We start from the raw sequence: 24,138 nt of genomic DNA, 5'->3' as shown, positions 1-24,138 counted from the left end.
GTTAGTGCCGATTCTAGCGGTCCCTAGACCGAGATGTCCGTGCACGCCGAGAATCCCCACTCACCTCAAGCCGACGTTCACTGTTTGTCCAACACTGTGCTTCTGTGGCTGACGGGATGGAACAAAACGAACCCACTGCTGATCCACCGAACCGCCGAGCCGCCGGATCATCCCCAATTCGATTGCAAGGCTGAGAAGGCTGACTTTCCTTTTGCAACTTTGAAGACGCGACGGAATACACGGGTTCTCTCTCTTCAGCATCTTCCACCATATGGGCTATCACCCCGCGACATAACCTCATACCGTCGCCATGACCATCTGCAAATTCTATCAACAAGGCACTTGTCGCTTTGGAAGTACGCGTTCTGGGAGCTTTCTACTCTACACGATTGGCCTTACTGACACTTTTCTTGTCCAGACAACTGTCGATTCGAACACCCTCCCAAAACTTCCGGCGGATTCCAAACAGGCAACCGATTTGGTGCCCTAGCCGGGGGCGGCTCCTCATTTAGTAACAACCGAAGCGGAGAAAACCCCTACAGCCTCGACGCCGATGCCATTCGAAAAGACTTGACTGAAGAACTCCCAACATGGATCCTCTCGGCCTACGCTCCAGGGAAACAACCGCCCGAGCAGCTATTTGGTGGAGAACAACGGGAACAAAGTTTCGAGGAGATCCGAATGTACTACTTGAATGGTCTTGCGGCCGGCAACCCCGAAGGAGCACTGAACGACATCAACAACCTCTACCAAAGCGCACAAGCGCAGAACCAAGCAGCACTGAGCAATATCCAGGGCGCTATCCAATACATCGTCGACGCCGGTAATAAACATCCGAACCGACACGACATTTGCAACCAAAACACGTTACCGGGAGGAACAACGGGCGAGTTCGGAAAAGACAGACCAAGGCCAAGTGCGTTTGGGAGCTCAACAACCACACTTGGTGCTCCTGCCACAACATCCAACGTCTTCGGTGCTCCCTCTCAGCCAGCGGGCGCCTTTGGCCAGCCATCAGCCCTGGGTGCCAAGCCAAATCCCTTTGGAACTCCGGCCTTTGGGCAGGCAGCACAGCCAGCTGCTGCTTCACCCTTTGGCCAGCCCTCAGCACTGGGTGCCTCAACATCAGCTTTCGGCGCGCCAAGTGCCTTGGGTGCGAAACCAAATCCCTTTGGAACACCATCAACAGGAGGAGCATTTGGCCAACAAGCTGCCACCCCCGCTTTTGGACAGCCTACCCAACCGACGAGTGCGTTTGGCCAACCAGCACAGCTAGGAGCCAAGCCGAACCCATTCGGAGCACCAGCCGCTCCAGTGGCCAGCGCCTTTGGCCAGCCAGCGACATTAGGAGCAAAGCCCAATCCTTTCGGAACGCCAGCTGCCCCAGCAGCAGCAGGAGGCGCATTCGGGGCTTCAACAACAGCCAGTCCCTTCGGGCAGTCCACACAGGCCGCCAACCCGTTCGGCCAATCAACAACCAGCGCTTTCGGCCAGTCAACATCAACTCCAGCAGCGAATCCCTTTGGGGCTCCAACACAGGCGACAGGAGGTCCATTTGGCGCCTCCACGGGCCCAGCCACCACTAATCCCTTCGGCGCCCCAGCTGCCGCCGCTCCCGCTGCAACACCCTCACCATTCGGTGCCTCCACAACAACACCAGCAGCCAATCCCTTTGGCGCCTCAACCACACAACAACAGCAACAACAACCATCCGCCTTCGGAACGTCAACCACCACCCCAGCCATCAACCCCTTCGGCCAACCCCCCGCCGCCGCCACTTCCACACAACCCACCAGTGCCGCCGCCGGCACCTCCCCCTACGCCCCTAACGCCACCCGCCAACACCCACCCATAACTGCCTACACCACACGCTCCCCGCTCGACAACCGTCTACAAACCTTCAAAGGAAAACCAGTAACCTACCAACGGATTCCCAAGCCTGGCGCGCCCGACACTGCGCCCCCCGAAAAGGAGGTACCGGTGATTAGGAACTTTGACGGCAGTTTCCAGATGATTTGGTTCCCGGATGGAGCGCCCAAGTACACGCCCGATACGGAAGGATTAGAGGGGGAGTATACGCCGGATGTGTTGAGTGCGTGGCAGAAATTTATGGAGACAGGCAAGTTTGAGGGCGGGGTGATGCCCGAGGTTGCGCCGAAGAGGGAGTTTTGTGCGTGGGATTTTTGAGCGAGGATGGTGGGGGAGATGAAGGGAAGGAGAGCAGGAGAGAGAAATTGGCAATGGAGAGGACAAGGAAAGAAAGAGATAGGGACGGATACACTGGGCTTCAATGGATGGATATGGATATTATGGATACGATTCAAAGACTGTACACTACGGGAAAACGCAAGAGCGAATTTTTTGTTGTCTGGATCATTACCCGATACCCAAACTTGAAGTCAAAGTCAGCGAAATTGGAAAGATAAGATCACTTGGGTGCGCAAGAGCGGCGGATTTTCACACATAAGGATGGACTGTTTGTGGTTTTACGATATATGGGAATGGAATGGGATTGGAATATAAACATTGAGCATGTAAGTGTTTACCAGTGGGTGTAAGGTTGGTTTATTATGTCCATCCCTATTTTTTGTCTAGCAAACGCCAACTCTCTTGTTTGTTTCAGTATATAATGACTGAATCGTGTATTATGAGTTTCGGTCAGTTAGCACATTAACAGATTTGTAGACGGATCCCCCTAGTAATCTGTTTGGTCCGTACCTGGATTCTCCCCTTAATGCAAGCGAGGTGCATCAAGGAAAATACAGCGGGCCGTCTTTACATATGGAAGCCTGTTATGTCTGAACTTTCTCATTATTCAAGATCAAACAAATGATCAAAGGGAGGTGAAACGGGGTTGAGTAGAAGTGTTGAAGGGTTGTTTGTTGATGATCAAAATTGCTTGTTCTTTTTTCTAACCTGGTATCGGTTCGCATGATTTGCGATCCCAATTAACCCATTTAGGCTTTACTTCTCTTTATAACAACTTGATTAAGGCTCCATCAGCCATGAACTCACGCACCAAACCCACCCCTAGCCATCTTCTTAGCCCTCTGATCCCTCCGATTATGATTCGCTCTGCTCCCCTTATTCGCCTCCTTCCTCCTCTTCGCAAGGTCCGATTCAGGCGCTCCTTGCCCAGTCGAACCCCCGGCCTCACCACCACCTCTTCCACCACCACCACCACCTCCTCTTCCTCCTCTCCCTCTCCCTCTCCCGCCGCCGCCACCACCTCCCGGACCTCTTCCACCTCGTGGCCCACCATATCCTCCACCCCTCGACGGCCCATCACCGCCGCCATCTGTATCCGTCTCTCCATCTCCATCCTCTCCTCCTCGATGATCTCGCCACCTAGTAGTCTGTATCTCAGCCTGCTGTCCACCAAACGCCCCCTCGCCAAACTTCCTTTCCAACTTCCTCTTCATCCCCTGATCGCGATTGATCATCACTCCGAACCCTTCCACCGCCTCATCACTTAGCCCCGTCTTGTCGCGTAACTCCTTCCTTTCTCGACCACGTCTAGTCTCTGCGTCGCGCCCAAACACACCTGGTCGCGTCTTCCACACCTCGTAAAGTACGGCCTCTGTCGCTTCCGCTAACCCACCAGCACCACCCTGAGGAGGTTGGGTGTTGTTGTCTTGCAGCCGAATGTCTTCGACACCGGCGGCAACGGTTGCTGCGTCCACTGTCCCGCCTACGTCCGCCGCGTCGTACGTGTCGTCGCGCTCGTCGTCGTCGGAGTCGAAGGCGGCGAGGGCGGACAAGATGCGGGATTTGTAGGTGGGGTTGGAGGTGGTGGGCGGGGCGGAGAGTAAGAGGTCGGCGGAGGTGTCGGTGCGTTTGCCGAGTTGGAGCTGGGATGCGGGGACAGACAGTAAAAAGTCGTCGTCGTCGACGAGGGGGTTGGTAATGGTGGTACCTTTGGTTGGAGGTAGGGGTGGGGTAGATCTTGGTGAGCGAAGGTGCCCTTGGGATTTGGGCTGTTTTGGGGATGGGGGTGAAAGGGCAGCGGATCGGTCGGCTGATTGGAGGTGGGGTGGGAGAGAGTCCTCGAGGAGACAGGCGACGACTTGCTCGGTGTCGGAGGAGTAGTGGTCGAGGAGCTTAGAGATGAAACCGGAACCGAGGTCGGGGAAGAGATCTTGGATTTGAGAGATCTGGGACATGCGGTGGATGTGGATTTCTTGTTGGTGTTGCGTGTCGTCGAGGGATGAGAGGTCTTTGCCCTTGCCTTTGTCGATTGCCTTGCGCTGGCGGTTGACTAGCCTTTTGGGGCGCGGGATGCCACCGCCGGGTTTCTTGAAGGCTGCCAATTCCTTCAGGACGGATTTTGTTCGGATGTTACCAGACCCAACACTTTCCAACTTCCGCTGCAGCTGTTGTAGTAATGGCGTGCAAGTGACTAACTCGGCCACCAAAGAATCGTTGACATTCGTCGGCCCAGCCTTGTGCGCATCCGCCGCCGCTTTGAGAGAATACAGCTGATCCGTCAAAGCAGACAGTTTCTGATCCTGGCTACCGTCCGCCAGCCCAACCATGCAGAGGTACGTCGTGGCAATGATCACCCTGCGGAGAGGAGGGTTCATGATCTTGTAGCAAGACACCAGCCCGTCGAGAAAGTCGCTACCGGCCAAGAAGAAGCTGGCTACTTGTGGAGAAGATCCAATGAGGTCATTTACTCGGTCCAGTCGCTGTTCCACGCCCTTCAGGTCGCCGCCTTCTTGGAGACCGAGGTCTAGGTTCTTAATGAGGAACTTCTTGAGGGCGGATAGTGAGGCGTCTAGGGACTTTTGAGCTGATTCGGAGAAGGATGATAAGAGCTCGGAGGATCGCTTCTTACCGTAGACACGGCAGAAGTCGGAGAGAAATTCCCATTGCGTTAGAGGAACCGGTGGCGATGAAGAGCGGAGCAGTCGTGAGGTTAAGAGGAAGGAGTCCTTGAGTAGGCGCTTTGCTGACTGAGATGGGCCGAGAATTGAGATGCTGCCGAGTGCGGTTTCGCGGGTGGAGGAGGTGAGGAATGCGGTAAGGCTTTCGTCTCTGGCTGAGATTGAGAGGAATGCAGCATCGGGAAGCGAGAGGTGGCTGTCGATGAGTACAAGCCAGGCGTCTAGGCAAGCGATCCATTCATCGGGGAGCAATTGGTCTCTCAATGCGGCGAGGGGAAACAGCGCGAAGGCTGGAAGTTTGGAGGCCATGGTCAGCCACGGTGTGATATGTAAACAGCTGGCCAGGAGGGTGTTTGATGCCAAGACTTGGAGATGTTGACGTCGATGAGCGAGATGCAGTGAGCTTGACTTGACCACGGGGGTGGCGTACTAGTAAACAGTGTGAGTGAGAAATATGGATACAAGAGAAAAAGACAACCCCGTCTATTTATCAACAAGTCCGAGTCTATTAAGAATCGTCAAGAAGTGGTAAGGGGACAAATGAAAGTGAAGATGGGAAGTTGGAAATGGAAGTTGAATGTTGCGCCACCGTGACATGCAGTTGGACAACTGGGACGGGGAGTCGTGAAAGGTACAAAGTGACTTCAATTCGATTCATTCTTACGCCGAATGTGTCATTGCGGGGAGATGCCGGCCGGCAAGACCTACGCTGGACGATCCCCCGTCGAAGATCCTCAGCCACACACATGATCCTCCCAAGGTTCTCTCAGCTTTCAGCCACACTTCTGAGGGGTCAAAGAGACCAAACCGAACAAGCGCAAGCCACACGCCAAGCCCACAAAATCGCCAATGCCCCCGTCGCGCGCAAAATATGGAGTAAAAAAAATAATCTCGACGGTCTGTTGAACGCTCGCCGGAACAACTCAACTTCCAGTTCGCCAGAATCCCAAGCTTCGCCTTCATCACTTTGCCGAAGCCGTACAATCTACTCCTTCGAGTCGTGAAGGCACCTTTTTGCAGCCCAGCAGCCCCTTAGCAGTCAATCATCTCAACACCAGTCAAGATGTCTTCCTACAACAAGGACCAGAAGGATTTCGGCGAGGCCCCCGTACGTTTTTGCCCGTTGATGGCGCTGTCGTCGTTGTCATCGCCGCCATGATAAACCTCCCGGTGGTCGAGGACATCAACAACAGGAATAAAAACTAACTGACCCCTCCCCAAATACAGAAGGTCCACCGTGTCCGTATCACCCTCACCTCCCGCAAGGTCCAGGCTCTTGAGAAGGTCTGCTCCGAGCTCGTTGAGCGCGCCAAGACTAAGGACCTGCGCGTCAAGGGCCCCGTCCGCCTTCCCACCAAGATCCTCAAGATCACCGTATGTCACCCGTCCCTCTTCTTTTTCTTCTTCTTTCTTCGATCGCATACTAACCCGTGTCACCAACAACAAAACAGACCCGCAAGTCCCCTTGCGGTGAGGGTTCCAAGACCTGGGATCTCTTCGAGATGCGCATCCACAAGCGCCTCATCGACTTGACCGCCCCCACCGAGATCGTCAAGCAGATCATTGTCAACATCGAGGCCGGTGTCGAGGTTGAGGTCACCATTGCTGCTTAAGTTTGGCCTTGACTGGCCAAAAAAAAGGCAAGGGGGCAAGAAGCTGCTGCTGCTGCTGCGAAAGCGAGCAGGGGTTCCGTGTTACCCGAACCGAAACCCTCCAACCAGGGGAAGGAAAAAAAATCAATACAAAAAACAATTGGAAAAAAAACAATTGCCTCAAGGGGGCTTTGTGTTGTGGTGGGCTCGTTGGGCTGGTGAAATAGTGCAATGATCCATCGTTCCTTTCCCCTCGATTTTTTAAATCTGTTCCTTTTGCGCCTTTTCCTGTGATGGTGATATGATCCTGCGTATTAAAGATTGGAGATGATCGCACGAGGAGGAAGATGGCGTGGGGGATAGCTGAAGTCGTGGGCTTTTGAGGCTGGTCGTATCATCTCGATGTAGTCAATGCCTATGGAAGGCAGAAAGGGAGGACCGCACAAGGGGAAAAGGGCGCGGTCCAAGTCGTGCAGAAATGTGATCAACCGTTCAACACTTCAAAGAACGGCTGTGGTCTCCGGGCTAGATAACCAATACCACCGCAGACACAGGGTGATATTGCGTCAGACTTAGGTTATGACATTATTTCTGCGAACCTCTTTAAGTAAACACTCCTGAACGGCGAAAGCACGGGAGACCAAGATTCTAGAGTTCTTCCTGTTCCTTGATTTGGTATCAAACCTCGTGATACATACAGTAGTCTACATACGCCTCGCTCCCAAGAGGTCATTACACATCATACAAATTCCCATCCCATCGAACTATTCCCTCGCCCGGCTTTATGCGTTCCAGTTCACCGTGCCCAATTGCTCCTTAGGCTGGCGCGAAGGACCCTCATTCTGAGCCTCCTCGGGCTTCACAGCCTCCTCGACCTTGGGAGCATCCTCGACCTTGGGTGCCTCCTCAACCTTGGGAGCCTCCTCGGCCTTGGGTACCACCTCGACCTTGGGTGCCGCCTCCTTAGGCTGCACAGGGGCAGTAGTCTCCTGCTTAGGAGCCTCCTTCTTGGGCAACTGCCCCCTCTCCTTCCAGCCCAGACCATGCGCCTCCGCCACACCAATAGCCAAAGGAATCCCCCCTTCCTTCTGCGCCAACCGCCACTGCAACTTATCCTCCATGGCCTTGTACACCTGATGGCTGATATACGTGCCCTTGAGCCACCTCTCGGCGCCCTCCGCCTGTCCTTCCGTCTGGAACTCCCTGCGCCCATGCAACACTCGCCAGTTATCGAAAATCACACACTCTCCTTCCTTCATCTTGAGCTCAAACATGTTCTCCTCCGCGCTAATCTCGCGCTCAAACTCCTTGGCCGCCGGCACCCACTTGGTCATGTTCTTGCCCTTTTCCTCCACCACCACCGCATGCTCGTTCTCGGCATAAGCACCGCCGCCACCGTCTTGAATGACGCGGTTCCCAAGCACGTTCGTCGCCGTGGCGCCCGTCTGCCGGCTAAACGGCGCCTGGAACGGCGGCGCCCAGTGGATCCGGCTCAGAAACCCCTTGCCTTCGCCCGTCCGCCCGGCGTACCGGAACGTGTTGCGACCCATGTGGTAGTCGTTGCCGTTGCGGTGGTAGTGGAACTGCGGCGAGCGGTTGCCGCGCAGCTGGTCGAAGGCTAATGGGTTGTTGAGTTCCAGCGAGTAGGCGGCGCGCGCGCCGTCGCTGAAGAGGGACTCGCCTCCCTGGAAGGAGTTGGAGATGCAGTGCAGGAGCTGCAGGCGGGGAGGGGGGTCGATGTACATCAGATCTTGGTGCAGGCCTAGAAAGACGTTGGTGTAGGCTACGTTCTCGGCGCGAGGCTTGGAGCGCACGTCCCAGGTGAAGCCGTAGAAGGTGTGCATGAGGATGCCAATGCGGTTGGCGATCTTTTCGACTTGGGATTCGACGAGGGCCCGGTCAGATGGGATCGAGTGCACGAAGAGAATGCCGAAGCGGGCGAGAGACTCAAAGGCTTTCCAGAAGGCGGCGTCGGAGGTCAGCCAGTCGTTGTACGAGACGCGCAGATCGCCCGAGTCGATGTGGGCTTGTAGCTTGGAGCGGTCCCAGAGCGTGCGCTCGACGGGGAGCAGGTTGCCGGCGAGGTCGTACGGGAGCTGCCAGGTAAAGATGTCGGAGGCGTCGTAGGTCGAGGTGTGCGTGGTGGCCTCGGGCGTGGCGTTGGCGCTGACGGCGTCGTTGGCCCAGATGATGGTGATGGAGCCGTCAGCGGCGTTGACCTCGGCGGCTTGGACCTCGAGGGTCTCGGGCAGAGAGGTGCTGGAGAAGTTCTTTTGGCCGGAGTCGGGGTTCACGCAGTGCGGGCACTTGCAGGTGTCGCGCAGCCAGTGGAGGGACATGGCCACTTGCTTGGTGGTGCCGTCGGGCTGGGCGAAGGTGATGAGGACCTGCTGCTGGCCATCGACCACCTCGACGGACTGGGGAGTGCCGGCCTTGAATCCGCGTGCTTCTTTGGCGATCTTGTCGTATAATTCTAGCAATTGCCCCTCCCTCTGCACTGGCGACGTAGGAGGCACCCCTTTGAAGGCTTTCTTCATATTGACAATGTCTAGCCGTAAGGCCCCCTTGTCTTTTCGCAACTTGTTGTTGGATTTCTTTAGCTGGGCGAGGTCGTTTTGTAGCCGGCTGAGTTGAAGGTCGAATTTCTTCTGGGCTTCTGCCAATTTGTCCATTTCTTCGTTGGCGTTCTCGTCGGCTTTCTTATCGGATTTTTTGATACCTTTCTTGTCGGTATCCTTGCCGGCTTCCTTGTCGGCTTTCCCGTCGGCTGTCCTTTGCTTTTTGTAAATCTTACGGAAAAGCAGCTTTGGCTGGGTCGGCTCGGTAGGTGCGGCACTGTCTCCGGCGGCGGGAGAAGGGGTAGTAGCATCGTCGGCGCGAGCTGCTGATGAGCAGGACAAAGTGCGGATCGCCTTGGTTGATGGCGTGACGGCGAACCGGCCGCGCGCGAGAGGAGCGGCTCCAAGCTGGCGAAGCATGGTGTCGCCGTGGGGAACGGGGAGCTTGGTAGACAGTCGACGGCGGCGGCGTACGACGGAAAATCTAGGTTGGAAGAAGAAAGGTTGTTGGAGAAAAAGAATTGCTTTGGCGCAAGGATGGATGGATTACAAGTTGCCGGCCAAGCTTGTAGACTAGTACCTGAAGCTTCGAGGCTCCGTAACGTAACGTACGATGAGCTCCACTCCAAGCTTCATGCGGGGTACAACCTAGCGGGAGCTTGGCGTTGGCGCACAACTGAGTAGCGCTGAGCTGTTATTCTCCGTATAAATACCGTCGGCAGGTTTCGGTATCTTGCACTACTTACCCCTGACTTTTGTTTACTTTCCGTTTTCGTCAGTTGGTTCTTTCAAACGTCGTCTATTTTCTTTTTCTCAATTGCCCTCATCATTTATACCCTTGTATGGATCTCCCCGCGTTCCCAGATCCTTTAACGCATACACGTGTTGTGTCTGCGCCCTCTCATTCAACACATCCCTCTCATGCAAAATCTCAGGATGATGATGGTATTCCACCTTGACCTCCTGCGTCATCAAGATTCTTCCGCTATTCCTCGAGGTAGCCACCTCACTCCCGCTTATATCGCAACTCTCAACGTCATGAACCTGCAAGATGGCCTTGTCGCTTGCGCTGTCATCAGTCGGGGCATGACACCCTCCACCACCTGAAGACAACGACAAGCAATCACTTCCCGTGCGACCATGTTGGGAAAGCTTGTCGGGGACGGAATGAAAGTTGCCACTGTACAAGGTGGTTAAAGTCGTACTACCCCCGACACCATTCTTGCCCGTCGACGGAGGCGTTGAGTGTGGCTTGCTGCTATGCAAGCGGTGCTGCGCCAGCAGCTTCTTGCGAAGTTGGCGGCAGAAGGCGCGGTGGACGGGGATGCAAGCAGCCATAATGGTCGTGCTCGTCTCGGCGGTAGACCACACTATGATGGCGCCAGAGTCGTCTGTTTTGTGTCGTATGTCCCATCAGTAACCATCCACCTCCGTTCTTTTCACAATTCTCAATTCTCCCCCTCATCAACAAATCAACAGCATGAAGCAGAAACCGAGAAGCACAAGTAACTCACAAGTAAAATTCTCACTCGTAATCCTCCTCATCTTCACCGCCAGCACAAACGCCGCCACCCCACTCACCGCCCCCACGCTCATCGTCGTCGCCACTCCCACCTTTTCCCTCTTGCCCAAATTCGTGCCCCAAATCGTCTTCCACGGGACCACTGCCAACAAAATAGCATACGTCCCACTGACACTCCCCGCGAACGTCGCGAACCCGTTCAGCGGTTCGATCCTCAAACACACATCATGATGTGACACATCATCATTCGAATCCCCCAATGCTGCAGCCTGCGGTGATCCGCATTTGGGTATCCAAACCAAGACCCCCTGAGCGCCCTTGATGAGACAGATGGTGATGATGACGAGCCAGACGATCCAGACTGCGTATTGGCGCTGGTGTTGTCCCGGGAAAGAAGAAGAGGGCGTGGTGCAGCAGGAGGAGGAGGAAGTACTAGATCCCCGGCGGACAAGTCGAAGTAAAGTGACGGCCCAGGAAGTCTTGGAGAGAGCGACGGCGAACATGGAGAACATGGCGCCGAAGTGGTCACCTACGAGGGTCAGACGCGGGATGGAGGTAGCTGGGGAGGGGATGTCGCAGGGGTAGTGGCCGAGGCCGAAGAGGGAGATGGAGACTTGGGCGAGGGTGGCGGAGAGGGTATGCGTGAGCTTGTTTGTTGTTGGTTGGATGTTAGCTACCTCTAGGTAGTCCTGTGTGGAAGTGGACCAAGGTGGAAAAGTGAAGAAAGAAAAGAGAGAAACAAACTGACCCAAGCAAGAACAAGAAAGTAATCATCCCACCATAACCCCTTCAGTCGGTACATCTTGAGGTATAACCTCGCAGCGAGGAAGGTAGTAGAGAAGGAGACGAGGATCCAAAGCCCAGCCGAGGTCTCGGGGCCTCGGTTGGGAACTGGCCCTGTTTCGAGCCCGGCGAGGCGGCGGCCGCAGTAGCTGTCTGGGCTATACTTAGGTTCTGGTCCGGCCGCTGCTCCGTCGATGTGGGAAATGCCACGGTCGATGAGAGTGGCGAGGAACCCCATTGCTTATTGGTGCTGCTACCGGGCTGGCGGGATATCGTCAGTTTGCTTGTAACGAGATGATGAAGGGTCCACGGAGGTGTGATGAGCAAGGTCAGGGTCAGGGTCAGCTTCAATGGAATGAGTTTGGCGAGTCGTTCGTTAGCTGGGCTGCTTGTCCATTGAACTGGAATGGCCGATGGAATAGCCGGGAGTTCAAGAAGCAAGAGGTAACACGAGGTGGAGAATTCCATGGAGAGGGAGAAACGGTCTACTAATAGTATCGCTGTTTATGAGACATATCGCCGGAGACAGACAGCAGAAGACTGGAACAGAAAAGGAACTTGGGAGGCTGAGTGGCGTTGGTTGGCGTCGGCGACCACGTTTTTGGGGGCGCCAGAGTCATCCACATCCCAAGCGTATGCATAGTGGCACTGGGTGTGAGTGGTGGTGTCGTCAAAATCTCGATTACACCTCATCTGTCAGGCGGATGGGGTTATCGAACCGTTGTGGCGTCCACTTGGTATCATCATCTAATTCCGGTGATACAGAATGGCGCACACTAGTTCAAACCGAGTTACGGCGACCGGATCAAACACCGTCATCTGCGATGGGTACGGTCGGAGGCAACCATCGTGTCATGGAGCCAACCCAACATCACCCCCCTTGCCTGGGGCTTCGGGTCGAGACCACAATCTGAATACGATAGGGCAGATTCATCCAACCAGCTCCTCGTTGGGGCGCCATACGGGCCTCGAAAATTCAAAAGGATTCTAAACCATACCATGCACTCCAGATGTTTGTTTGTATTCGGCAGAGACAGTGGAGATATCGTTGTCTCGAGTCCAATTCCCTGGTACAGGCGCAGGGAAGCAAAAGGTAGTTTTCAGGGAAATATGGAAGCAATGGCAAGCATAGACACAGTCCGCGCCAGGCAGATTGGGAAACCAACAGGACCGCGCGGTTAGGAGCTCTAGAAAAGGGAGACCATCTCCGGGACCTAGACAAAACCCATACCTCCGCTCGAACAATCTCGATGAACAGCCATAATCGACGGCACCGGATGCTTCGCCTCAAGAATTCGGTTAGAATACGCTAACAACGCTATCTGTCTTTTCTATGCCTGGAATACGAATTGTTTGCGAGCCAAGAGACAAACAATCGCCCTTTCACCTTCCCACGTTTTAGCCCCTATTCACGGCGGGGGACAGCATCGCTCTCCAATGACGGTTTGGAAGAAGGACACTAACGAGCGAGTGGCTTGCATACCGGTTCACGCCAACCGTCATCCTGGTACTTTTTTTGGTCCATTTGAGATATAGTTACAATTAGGAGTCCCTCCCACGACGCTTGAATTAGACCCTCGTTGCGGATGTCCCTTCGGAACCGAAGAAGGTGAAGGAGGTGTTTCGGTTCCTGTCCCGGTTTTTGAATTGTTTGGGTGTCGCCTTGGGGTTGCATTCGCTTCGAGGAGTCGAGGGGGTCCTCAGAAACATGCTGATGATGCGTGAATACTTGGAGATTCGATATCCAAGACAATCATGTCCAGTGGTAAGACTTCAATCCTCCCCTTTGCTTCTCTTTTGTGGAGGTTCCCATGTTGCCGCGCAATCAGGAAGGCATGGCGGCTAGCTTGGTAATCTCTTCCTTGTATGTACCTCCACCTCCCTCCTCTGGCTCGATGGGTGTGGAACTGGAGTCCTTGGTGGAGGGGGAGGACTCTGTTTGTGTCTGCTTGTTCGCTCTATCCTTGGCCATTTGTCTCCTGTATGACGTTTTTGTCAGCGGCTGGCTCGCCAAGAGGAATCATGGGTGACGGGGACGCACTCCTTGTCGTGGATGTACTTGTTCTCGAACGCCTTCTCGCGATCAGAAAGGGGGTTTGAGGAGTCCATGGTTGCTTGTCGTCGGTCTGTGGTTGTTTGCGAGATTTGGGTGCGGCTGTCGTAAGAGGTTGAATATTGGTTGTTGTAATATCAATCCGTCGTGTCTTCGTTGACAGAAAGAGGAAGAAGAAAATGAAGGCGTAGGTCGCCTACGTCACGACAGCTGATGCGCTGCGTTTACGTCACTACCTAGGTACGTACATCAGGTGGTGGGCTCTGGGCTGAGGCACGTGCGTTTCCACTTTCAACGACATTTAATCGATGTCAACGGCCAAAACATGTCCAAGACACTCGTCAACCGCAGGCGGACTCATTATGAAAATATCTTAAAACTCATCTTGAAACCTTGTTTAATAGTGCGAGACTCATCGTAAACTACACACACTCCTCCATCTGCATGTCAAAACGCAAGACCGGTCTCTTCCTCGGCTTCTCAACTGCCTTCTCTACATCCTTCACTCCAACAAAGGGAGGCGATCATAATGCTGCTCCATCGTTTCGTTTTTCCCCTCTTGAAGCAGAGATATCAGCATACTCTGTGTAATGGAGGCCTTTTTCGCAATAAAAGAAAAGGTACAGGACCGTCAGGAACCCCTCGAACAAATGTACACACGTCTTTGTCCGGCGTGTTCGCACCAAGTGACTGTGTCTCGCCTTTTTTTCCATCAGCACAATGCTTGTTTTGCAGACATAGTAAACATCAAAAGATTGCACAATGACACAAGAACGTTATACCAAACAAGCAAAGCCATCATTGAAAATTCCACTGCGTTTGTTGTCCTACCAACGAAGAGACACACAACAAGTGTTCCACCGTATTATAAACCTGCTTACTCAATTACTTGTAGAATGGATATTGTCGTGGTTTTCTATTCTTCTTAACCCGGTCCTCAGCTTTATGCTCGTGTTTACTCTTCCATCGCCAAGCTTGGTTCCAGTATATACCCCTTTGCCTGCAGACGGCAAGTCCATCATCTCTCAGATGAGAATGAGAGAGCATTTCCAAGGTTCCTTTACTGATTTCGTTCTTCTCTTTTCCTCGTCTATAATCGTCTCCAGCCATCGACAACACGCATTTCTCAGCAATTAACTTTGTACGACCAGTTGCTCGTATATTTCAGCTTCGTCTTCAGAGCCAGTTGACTCTGATACAGATAGCCTATGCAGCGACTCAGCCGACGGGCGCTCGCACGCCCTGAATGACGATCTCGACTTCACAGAGGAGGCTGACTTTGAACGGCTCCTAGAAACTCGTGCCATCGATCTGGAAGGAGGAAACATTATCCGCCGCCGCATTGCCTACAAGCGGCTGGAGAATGAGCTCGGTAAACTCGCTGGACAATATAAGGGTTATGCGCCAGCACTCTACGATCAAACCAAATTGGTCCTTCACACCCTATATAGACAGGTCGATCACACCATCAACACTTACGCCAATGCAAAAGAAAATTGCTCAGAGATACCTAGGGTATCATCAAGTCTCTAAAGCGCTTAGCTGTCAAAACGGTCACCATCTACCTCTAGCGTGAAGAAGGACCTGGCGGTCCGTGGAAGTCACGCTTACCTTTCCGACCGACCCTGTTGGCTTGCCGTATGGTCAATATCTCGAACAGCCAAAACAGATTGGCGGGTGTCTCTACCTCCTGGGCCAATCTCGTTTGGCCGAGATTGACATCAAGAATTTTGACGCAACCGATCCTAAGCGATGGGCAACATCTCACGCCATCAGAACCTTGGAGCGTTTCCTGGAAAACTTTCCGTGAAGGGCGTGAACACATGGGATGACAGACTCTTTACAGACAGTGAGGTACAAATGTATCTTTTTCGTCCCAAGTGGGATTGTCACCCCGCATATGAAGGTCCTCCATGTGAATGCTATTGTGTCAATAGGTTCTGTCCTATTTGCCAGTGGATCCGACTTGGTAACTATTACTTGCTATTGTTGCTTCCCAATTCTTATTCAGTCAATTTGTTCACAATTGAACTGGACCTGTAAAAGTGTAGTAGGTCTTTGCGTTCCACACAACTATTTCAAGCTCGCTTTTCACCTCAAATCTCTTGCTGATTGTGTTCCCTCCCAACTCTTCCAAGGAACTTCGTCAATCGAGAGCTGTACCTCAGAATTGATCTCAAGGCATCTAGCAAGCTCTCTTCCGTTTACGCCTTACACACTACTTTCAGTCTTTTCCTTGCCACTCGCCAGCGATGGAGCATAACAACAACTTTCGTACCATTGTGTACATCGACGTCGAAGGTAACCAGCCAAACTCTCATCTTGTGCCAATACAACGCAACTAACAAAATTTGCAGAATTCCAGCCAACCTCGAGGCGCCCACTTTCTTCCCCGGACCCCTTGTTTCGACTCGTCCGTGGTTCTCCCACAATGGCGTCTACATCCCGTATCGGACCCCTTGCATCTCCCGATTGGGTTCCTACATCGCCTGGGCCCGTCCCGCCGTCTCCGCCGTACATTCCTCGATCTCCCGAGTGGGTTGCTGGAAGTGTGTCTCCGGAAAACTACGTCTACTATCCTACATCGCCTGGGCCAGGACCCCAATCTCCGGCATACGTTCCTCGATCTCCAGAGTGGGTATCTGCCTCGCCGCCTCCGTCAGCCCTCGGTCCCACATCCCCTCCGCCAGTATTCCAATCCCCGGCATACACACCTAGTTCTCCTCAGTCGGTTTCCAGAGGCACATCTCCGAGGTACTATCCTACATCACCTGGCCCGGTGCCCCCGTCTCCGCCGTACATCCCCCGTTCTCCTGAGTGGGCGTTCAGAGACACATCTCCGGAGAACTACTATCCTACATCGCCTGGGCCAGGACCCCAATCTCCGGCCTATGCCCCTTCATCTCCTCAGGCGGATTACAGAGGCTCATCTCCCGTGAATTATTATCCAACATCTCCTGGACCCGTGCCTCCATCCCCGCCATATGTCCCTCAATCTCCCCAGTGGGCATTTACATCTCCAACCCCTGTTCCGTTGTCGCCCTCTTCGCCCGCCACCGCCAGCCACTTCGATGAACATGAGCGCGAGCTTGACGGCTCTTGGGGCAGTGGCCGCTTCGTCTACAACCGGGCGAGGTGGATTGTCCCCGAGGAAGAAGAGCAGAGGCAGCGTGGTGAGCACGAGACAACAACCGAGCCTTTTCCCGAGCTTCCGGACTGGGAAGAGGACGAGAGCACAGAGGGAGAAACAGAGGAAGATGTTCAAGATGTCATGGTACATGAATCTGCTGCTGCCTTCCCGCAGAAAGAGGAGGGGGGACTACCTGACTACGGATACTACAAGCAACTTGATCAAGAGGAGGAAGGAGTTGCAAAGATGGACGCAGAAGATGTTGAAGTGCAGGAACCCGTCTCTGCCGTCCCGGAAGAGAGCAGCAGTCCACTCTCAAACTACCTCTACTCTGGATTAACATACGGCCATCCTTCAACACCCTTCCCATGGAGACAAAGCAGCCCATTCCCGTCTACCCCTTCCGCTTCTACGGAGGAGCCTGAATTATCTGAGTCGGAAGACCTCCCAGACCATGAGTACTACGAGCAACTCGACCAAGAGACTGCGGCAGAGACTCTCATGCAGCTCGAGACGCAGCATTCGGTTGCCGATCCGTACCCTGACATCGCCGCTCTCAACTACGAGCCTGCTCAGTCCAACTTTTGCCAATCCTACCCGTCGTCTGAAATCGGCATGCACCAAAGCGTCGAAGATAAGCACGCCAACTGGATCTCTTCTTGCTCCTCCTTCCACAGCTCCTCGGCCATCAACAACCCCGCTTGCCGAGTTTCCCAGAGGCTGATTGGTTGCGTCAAGGTCCAGAAGAGGGTCGATAGGATGATGTGGAACAAGTTGATGCAGAAGAAGATGGTGCGTATGATGGAGGTGTGCGAGAAGTATGTTCCTGCGGATGTGCTGAAGGGGTTGAAGCGGTAGTTGGAGGATGCTAGGAGGTGGAGGGGGGTAGTGATGATGAGTGGAAACGCTGCACTGATGGGTCTAAATGAGGGAATGATGATTCACCTGGAGGTAGCCAAGATATGGTAGTGACGGGAAGAAAGCGAGAGGTTTATTGTTGCGAAGACGTACCACAAAGGCTTCATCGTGACATGAGAAATCTAGAAATCGAGAAATTCCCTTTTTTGGCCACATATTCACTATATATAGCTTAGTCCGGTTTGGTGCATCAAAACTCACACAGAGCTTTTGCGAAGTGGCTGGCATGTAATGCAGGACATATGTCCTTTTAAACGGCATAATGTGTGCAACCGCAAAAGGGAAATCCATTCTAGACTTTCGGAGTTTATGCGGCATACATGGCCCTACCGTGGCTTGGTCGAAGCGTTGAAGCCGTCAGAATTGTTGAAAGTGGAATCACACAAATCACAGCATGACTTCTCTCGCCGCCTGGGGCTACTATATGATATGTAGGACCTTGGTCAGGTGGTCACATGCACGCATTCCTACTCGCCGCTTCCTCACTTCAATCCTCAAAACTGCCTTTGGTTTTGTCACCGAGCGAGTATGACAGTACTATTCTACTCAACACAAGCCCCGTCTCATTCTCCGCCGCGGTAGGCACCGATGTCGTCATGAATTCTTTGGCTCGTATCATCATCTTCGTGACGCTGCTATCACCCCAATGCATAAGTTGCCCCCCTCCCAAAAAAAAAAGACTGTTATAAATCCGAAAGTCTCCTCCACGGCCTGCTGGCGATTCTTCACAATGTTCATCCGATCTCTGGCGTAGGCGGCGGGGCGAGATGCGCGATTAATACTCAGCGCTGGCCCGGCACGCCTTGTGGTACCGGTCTCGATTATCAGGTAGGTTTCTTCCGGGCCGCAGTCTCTTTTCTTCGCTCGTTCGTCTTTTCTTATCCCAGCATCATCGTAGATTTCTTCGAGGAGGGGATTGTGGCTACTGAGGCCGCTACCTATTTTGGAGAATCTCCCAATTTCACAGACACATCTCTTACCGAAACGGTCGCCGAGGTAGCTATTATGGTGATATCTGTTGTGCAAGGACAACAGAATGCAATGGAATCGAGATTCTATCGCCAAAGCAAGCGCCCAGCATACCCAGCCCCCCGGGCTCTGCCGCTCCCAGCTCTCCTTGCCCCACGGGTGCCCGGTGCCTCCCTCCGGCCTCCACCCCTGCCCCCCGCCGCAGTATGGCCTCGGCCGCCACCCCCTCAAGCTCGTGCCCGGTGAAGAAGTACCAGCTCGAACGGTGGGCGGCGCTGCCTCACCCAGCGCGGTTGCTCCGCCTGTGCCAGATGCCACAACGACGGCAAGCGGTGCGAAATTGCCTCCCCCATACTGTCGCCGACTAGGAGGCGGCAGGCGCGAGCCCGACGCGATATTCTCTGTCAATTGCCAAGTGAAAAAGAGAAGAAGGAACAAATGATAAAAGGGCGGTGGTTCATGATATACGCGAAGCATAAGTAAGTTCAGACGAAAACAGTGCCAGGACAACCGTCTTTCTCAATACAGTCACAGGTACATGTCGATTCTATTTCATCCGATTAAGCTTTCTAGTAGAAATGGGGTTTACCTCCCTATACGCACTAAAAACCTATATGTACGCACCCCCATACAGAAAACTGTAGTCTCAGTCAGACCCACACCTCCAAAACCACCAATACTAGGAACGAGGTCCTGGGGCCCCTCGTCTTCCCGGCTTCCTTGGACACATCTCTCGCTCCAGACACCATGCACGAACAATTACCACACAACCAGCTTGCCATCAAAGCCATAGGTTTGCAGGATGTCGTACTACAAACCCGCGCGGTCAAGCAACCAGGGTATTCCCCTAGTGAAGTCGACTTTGAGAGGTTCGGCTACATCGGCAAAATAGCGTCCAGAATATAGAGGTATTAGAGAATTGGAGGAGGGAGAGAGGCGGGAGGAAGAGAGGAGTGCAATCGGACAGCACGCAGAGCTGCCTTCCAACACAGACGCCCATATCACGTAATGAACAATAACCAAGTGTTTGTGATATTGCGTTCCTTGAAGGTTCTATCTTTTTCTACTTCGTAGTGTGTTCAAAGCCTCTTGAATGAGGCCAGTAGAGCTGTAATCCCGAGGACTTCGCTGACTCTATGGTTGACTTGTTCTGGAGCGTCATATTCCCAAGAGGCAATTGGTGTATTCAGGGCCCTCGCTGTTACTCTTCGATTTCGGTCGGCAAGTATCTTTATTATTATTATTAGTCTTATACACGCTAACTATTTACATAGTTCGCCCTGTGGGCATGCGGTGCTGCTTCGTTCGTAGTCAGTGGGAAAAACCGTACTGTGATAGCCGGATAAAAACCCTCCGCTTTACTATCGTTACGGCACTATATCGGCTCCGTACTATCCCGTTTTCCTTCCTCTCGGTATAACCTCACCGTCATAACCGAAGTTATAAACTTTTATTATATACGTAGCCGACCCTACCCCGATTAATCGCCGCCCTCCTTCTATTTTCCTACTGTTATTTCCTTATAGTCGGTAGCCTTTTATCCTATTTTTCTTTAATTATATTATCCTAAATCGCCTAATTTATTTATATTAGAAACTTCGACCTAACTTTCTCTTTCCTTCTCTCTTTCCTTCCTTATACTATATTATTACTTCCGCTACGTTATATCCGCATCCTAACCGAATCCGCCGCCGTCCTATATCCGTATTTAACCTAACCCGGTATTACTACTACTATATTATACTATATAAGAAACCTCCCGGCACTATAAAGAAAACGCCTACTTCGAAGGCGTCGGAGGTTGCGGCCCCCCCCGACGAGTCGGAGGGCGAAGTCGTAGTGGAGGCCGTAGTAATTAGTACCGGCCCCGCTAGTTCGCCTTACAACGATGCCCTGGTTAAGCCCGTTACCCTTAAGAAGGTTAGAAAATACCTGTCGAAGGAGACGCAAGAGAGGAAGGGCGCCGCTATGGGACACTTCCAGCCTCCCGAGTCTCATAGATAGTGCAACTCTTGAGTATCTTTATTGTTCCCTTCGAACACGCAGAAATGGTGAAGTCAAGGCCAATTAGTTGTCTCGTAGTAAGCGGGACACAGTCTTCCCCATTAATGACATTGCCGATTATAATAGAATACCTACAAAAGTTTCTCAAGAATGCGTTGGTGGCCTTCCGGTATAACATGAGTATGCTCTTCTTCCTCATTCTCATCGGCAAAGGAGAAAGAACACCACAGGATGACGGTCATGACATACTGAACCACGAGCACCACGAAGCAATGGACCGCCAAACCTGCTCTTGCGAAAAACCCAGCTTGGTGAGATGAGTATGTCGCCGCTACTGAGCCCGAGTCCAAAGACGAGAATGTCAAGCTTCGAATTTGAGAATGTTACGAGCAACTAGCGCGAACGCAATAGATTACTTGAAGATGTCTTCGAAGCTAAGTCTAGACTGTCTAGGAGCAGGCTGGCCAAGTCACAGAAGCGCGGCACTCAAACCGTAGCCGCCAGCGCCCTTCCTGTCTTTTCCTAATTTTCTAGCGACGCCGGCCACCCACATGCTTGCCCTTAGGTATTGACGCATACCCTACCTTTTCTCCTTATTTCTCGCCGATTGAAATTTACATGCAGTACGACGCAAATATCAAATCCAGTTCCGCCCCTTCAAACTGTCCCTTTTTCCCCGCTCGCTACAGGTTGATTGGCCTGGTCAAGGCCAAACGAAAGGTCACCAAGGTGATACATAACTGACTCCGTCGCATCAAAGGCCGCAAGAAGTACAAGAGTGCCACGCTGGAGAGCTTCAAGAAAGAGTTGGGTGTTATCAAGGATGGATGAAGGGCAAGACCTGGAGATGAAATTGGGTATGGCGCAGGTGGAAGCGTTGGTTCGAATGTAGGGTGTTCGAAAAGCGAACGGGAGGGGCTGGGAAGTAGCTTTCCTAGATCTCAGGGACCTTCACTGTCAATTGGGAGACTTTCATTGAGATTTCATAGGGAAATGGTGGAACTATTATTGAACAGAGGGTTTATGGGATGTATGGTGGCTTAGAGTCTAACCGGAGGATGAAGACATATTGTGTGAGGCAGTTTCAGGTGTTTACGGTTCGAAGAAAGCATTGCTGGCTCAGCATGAGCAGTCATGAAAAATTTCAGTTGATTTGATCCGAGTTGAACAGAGAATTTGAGGGCAAGTGCTCTGTTGTTGAGCCCTCACAAGTAGAAAACAGCCACGATGTTCAGCAAGGATTACATCATGTTTATCATCACTCCATTGCCACCCCTGTCTTAATCCTCTCGCGTAGTGACTTATGCCTTTCGGTTCTCGTGACTTTTGAGTTTTTGTGGTTTGGGGAGGTGGACTGGAGGAGATATCGGCGAGTGTCGCCGGCGCATATGAGGCAGCAGCCACACTACGACAATTTGGGAAGGCGTTTCTCAGAAAAGTCCCATCAAGGATACCTCAATCATGTCAACTAAGCAATTTTGCCCACAGAATAGAAGGAACAACCCAAGCAGTGAGCCGGGACTACTTTGCGCAGGCATATTGACCGGACATCCATTCATCACTAACGGAAACAATCGACATCGACTTTGTCGCCTCCCGCTCAGCAGCAACCCAAAGAACCTGGACCATTGAGCACAAAAGATAGCTCAGCACTTTGCCCGCCATCTTCGTATATCTGTCTCATTCCCATGTTATCCAAGCGCTAATATGGAGTCAGTACCTACCAAAGGCAACCCCCAAAAGCGAAGATGTGTCCAGCTCGGCTCGGAAGAGCCACGAACATCGGATGACAGCCGTCTCATCCAAGGCACCAAGGCATCCAACCGAACAACTTGCCCTAAGCCGCCAAGGCTCCCGTCTCCAGCAGGTTTTCCAACCACAACGAGTAGTTGGTCGAGCGGCAGTTGGTGTTGCCCACAGCACACCCATACTTACACCCGCTCGAAACGCCACGGGTTCGAGTCCCGTGGTGGCAGCTTTCGACACAACTATCGCTCGGGCATTCCAGTAGTCTATATGACTGCTGTCTATATGACTGCTACATCCGTCTACCTGGGCTAACGAGGTCGAGCTGTGACCGACGAGGGGATACCTTTGGGTGTCATTGATCAACTACACTTTTTTTTTGTCGATTTTTTATCTTTGGTGTTCGTGATGAACGCCCGTACCCGAACTACGCCACATCTGGATACAGACAGGTGTGGGCGTCGAATCCGTGCTTCATGTAAGTTTCTGTGCATATATGTCGGGCGCATGTCGCCTTTAGGATGGTCATCAACGACCCTGCGCGCAAAACATGAAGTCAGGTGAACTGCATACTTGGCCGCTTGCGCTTCTCGCTTTCGCTCACCATCGGACACCAATACTTCCCCACACCATCCCCTCCTTTGGGACAAACACCACCCAACTTTTGGCCCCCGTACTTTTTCTCCTGCCATACCCTCCCTGTACTGGCTTCTATCGAAACAATTGTCTCGACCCCCGTTCCCGCGCCCTCGTCTCTCCGGTATGTACCTTTCCACAACCAGATGTTTGAGTCTCACGCTTTACATGTCCGTAGAAGTATCTGACACAAGGAAGCTGAACCACAGCGTCAAAACACCGGCCCCATGTCAAAGACTGCAAGAAAACAGAGCCCTACTTTGGAAGAAAAGGCCTTACCGGCCAATCAGCCGCTTTCACAAAGCAGCGGCAACGTCAATGTTTCTATCAAAAGCGAAAGCAGCCATGGGGAGTCAACATCGTCCACATGTTCTGCGAGTCCCTACCCGTTCTGGAAGAATGAGTCGGTTTCTAATAGTCTTCTCCAGTCTCAACAACCAGCTGTGTCGCCATCTCCTTCCTCCAGGCGCAACGAAGTCGATGAAGCCACCCAGACAACAAGCGTAGCGGAAGAGAGCGATAAGCCTACCACTACCTCAGGCACCCTGCCGAACCCGAAAATTTCTCAAGATGCGCAGTCCGGTAGCCTGGCAGGTGACATCGAGAAGTTCTCAATTCGTCACTTTCCAGTGCTTCGAAAGGAGCTAAACCGCAAGATTGAGGAGAGGAGATTGGTAAACCGAAGTATTCGGAACAGTTTGGCCAGAATTGAGCATTGCGAGAAGTATGTGAGGATCTTGAAGACAATGGAGGAGGAGCTGGAAGCGGAAAAGAGCAAAAAATTCGAGCTTCTGGCATTGTTCAGACAAGCTGAGCAGAGGTTTATAGCCTCGATCGACGACTGGGAGGGGATGGTACGCGATCATCTGGGGTTAAGGACTCGGATTGTAAATCCTACCGAATGATGTAGGCAACGACTGGCCGTGACTGTCATATAAAAGGATGGCACGGAACTACATGGACAAAGGTACCTACGCCGGTACCTTGAAGTGTCCCGCACTGACTGATGGGATGATATAGGGAGGGATCAAATTGAGACAACTAGGTCTTTTGTTTGTTGATAATAGTGGGACGAATTTGCACGGATCAACTCCAAAAGTTCTCCATTCTTTCCATCTAGAAATCGGATGTCATCTCGAGTACATCGGAGGTTCAAACACCTAACCTTCACCTGTACCCTTCCTCCTCCTTCGGGTATAAATCCTCTCCTCCCCCGTTTCTTCCTCAACTCCTCTTCTATCTTCATCCTTTCACCGATTACTAACAAAACCATTCGCTTCAATTGAGCGCATCGCAGGTCTGACTCGGTTGATGAGAACTACTAGCATCGGATTTGGAAGC

At 52.6% G+C, this 24,138-nt stretch overlaps 8 protein-coding genes across 8 annotated transcripts; 5 read left to right on the top strand and 3 right to left on the bottom strand.

Moving 5' to 3' along the window:
• Window positions 1–310: 310 nt before the first annotated feature.
• Window positions 311–2,187, top strand: B0T23DRAFT_399903 (uncharacterized protein; the record flags this gene model as incomplete). The annotated part of the gene is made up of 2 exons (XM_062838448.1): window positions 311–356; window positions 419–2,187. The coding sequence occupies 2 exons, from the start codon at window positions 311–313 to the stop codon at window positions 2,185–2,187; spliced, it is 1,815 nt and encodes a 604-aa protein (XP_062688225.1).
• An 824-nt stretch (window positions 2,188–3,011) lies between these two features.
• B0T23DRAFT_367302 (uncharacterized protein) lies at window positions 3,012–5,470 on the bottom strand (the record flags this gene model as incomplete). The annotated part of the gene is made up of 1 exon (XM_062836416.1): window positions 3,012–5,470. The coding sequence occupies exon 1, from the start codon at window positions 5,193–5,195 to the stop codon at window positions 3,012–3,014; it is 2,184 nt and encodes a 727-aa protein (XP_062688224.1). The 5' UTR covers window positions 5,196–5,470.
• Window positions 5,471–5,949: 479 nt separating this feature from the next.
• B0T23DRAFT_327071 (40S ribosomal protein S20) lies at window positions 5,950–6,499 on the top strand (the record flags this gene model as incomplete). The annotated part of the gene is made up of 3 exons (XM_062835590.1): window positions 5,950–5,994; window positions 6,114–6,260; window positions 6,338–6,499. 3 exons carry the CDS (start codon window positions 5,950–5,952, stop codon window positions 6,497–6,499), a joined length of 354 nt encoding a protein of 117 aa, XP_062688223.1.
• A 625-nt stretch (window positions 6,500–7,124) lies between these two features.
• Window positions 7,125–12,051, bottom strand: B0T23DRAFT_416000 (taurine catabolism dioxygenase TauD, TfdA family-domain-containing protein). The gene is made up of 5 exons (XM_062839615.1): window positions 11,307–12,051; window positions 10,551–11,205; window positions 9,917–10,427; window positions 9,685–9,722; window positions 7,125–9,437 (listed from the first exon to the last, which is right to left on the bottom strand). The coding sequence occupies exons 1-5, from the start codon at window positions 11,577–11,579 to the stop codon at window positions 7,261–7,263; spliced, it is 3,654 nt and encodes a 1,217-aa protein (XP_062688222.1). The 5' UTR covers window positions 11,580–12,051; the 3' UTR covers window positions 7,125–7,260.
• Window positions 12,052–13,166: 1,115 nt separating this feature from the next.
• Window positions 13,167–13,450, bottom strand: B0T23DRAFT_432907 (uncharacterized protein; the record flags this gene model as incomplete). The annotated part of the gene is made up of 2 exons (XM_062840404.1): window positions 13,167–13,320; window positions 13,383–13,450. 2 exons carry the CDS (start codon window positions 13,448–13,450, stop codon window positions 13,167–13,169), a joined length of 222 nt encoding a protein of 73 aa, XP_062688221.1.
• Window positions 13,451–13,637: 187 nt separating this feature from the next.
• On the top strand, window positions 13,638–15,204 carry B0T23DRAFT_327137 (uncharacterized protein; the record flags this gene model as incomplete). The annotated part of the gene is made up of 3 exons (XM_062835594.1): window positions 13,638–13,671; window positions 14,581–14,766; window positions 14,996–15,204. Coding segments are annotated over 3 exons (429 nt in total), but the record flags the coding sequence as incomplete, so codon positions are not given.
• A 621-nt stretch (window positions 15,205–15,825) lies between these two features.
• B0T23DRAFT_326950 (uncharacterized protein) lies at window positions 15,826–17,382 on the top strand (the record flags this gene model as incomplete). The annotated part of the gene is made up of 2 exons (XM_062835584.1): window positions 15,826–16,785; window positions 17,008–17,382. The coding sequence occupies 2 exons, from the start codon at window positions 15,826–15,828 to the stop codon at window positions 17,380–17,382; spliced, it is 1,335 nt and encodes a 444-aa protein (XP_062688219.1).
• A 5,329-nt stretch (window positions 17,383–22,711) lies between these two features.
• On the top strand, window positions 22,712–23,785 carry B0T23DRAFT_408405 (uncharacterized protein; the record flags this gene model as incomplete). The annotated part of the gene is made up of 3 exons (XM_062839294.1): window positions 22,712–22,921; window positions 23,196–23,651; window positions 23,708–23,785. 3 exons carry the CDS (start codon window positions 22,712–22,714, stop codon window positions 23,783–23,785), a joined length of 744 nt encoding a protein of 247 aa, XP_062688218.1.
• Between the last annotated feature and the right edge of the window lie 353 nt (window positions 23,786–24,138).

This window comes from Neurospora hispaniola (assembly GCF_033458365.1).
Source record: "Neurospora hispaniola strain FGSC 10403 chromosome Unknown B0T23scaffold_10, whole genome shotgun sequence".
Lineage (NCBI taxonomy): Eukaryota > Fungi > Ascomycota > Sordariomycetes > Sordariales > Sordariaceae > Neurospora > Neurospora hispaniola.
The sequence above is the reverse complement of the archived record's forward strand: the minus strand, read 5'-3'. Positions and strand labels throughout refer to the sequence as shown.

What these genes read in the sequence shown, in the direction of transcription:
- B0T23DRAFT_416000 (XM_062839615.1), bottom strand. Translation starts at nt 11,579, where the DNA reads ATGGGGTTCCTCGCCACTCTCATCGACCGTGGCATTTCCCACATCGAC. An exon ending in TACGAGTGAGAATTTTACTT is followed by an intron (nt 10,428 to 10,550) that starts GTGAGTTACTTG and finishes GACACAAAACAG; the next exon opens with ACGACTCTGGCGCCATCATA. An exon ending in CAACGCCAAGCTCCCGCTAG is followed by an intron (nt 9,438 to 9,684) that starts GTTGTACCCCGC and finishes GCCAGCTTGGAG; the next exon opens with CCGCTCCTCTCGCGCGCGGC.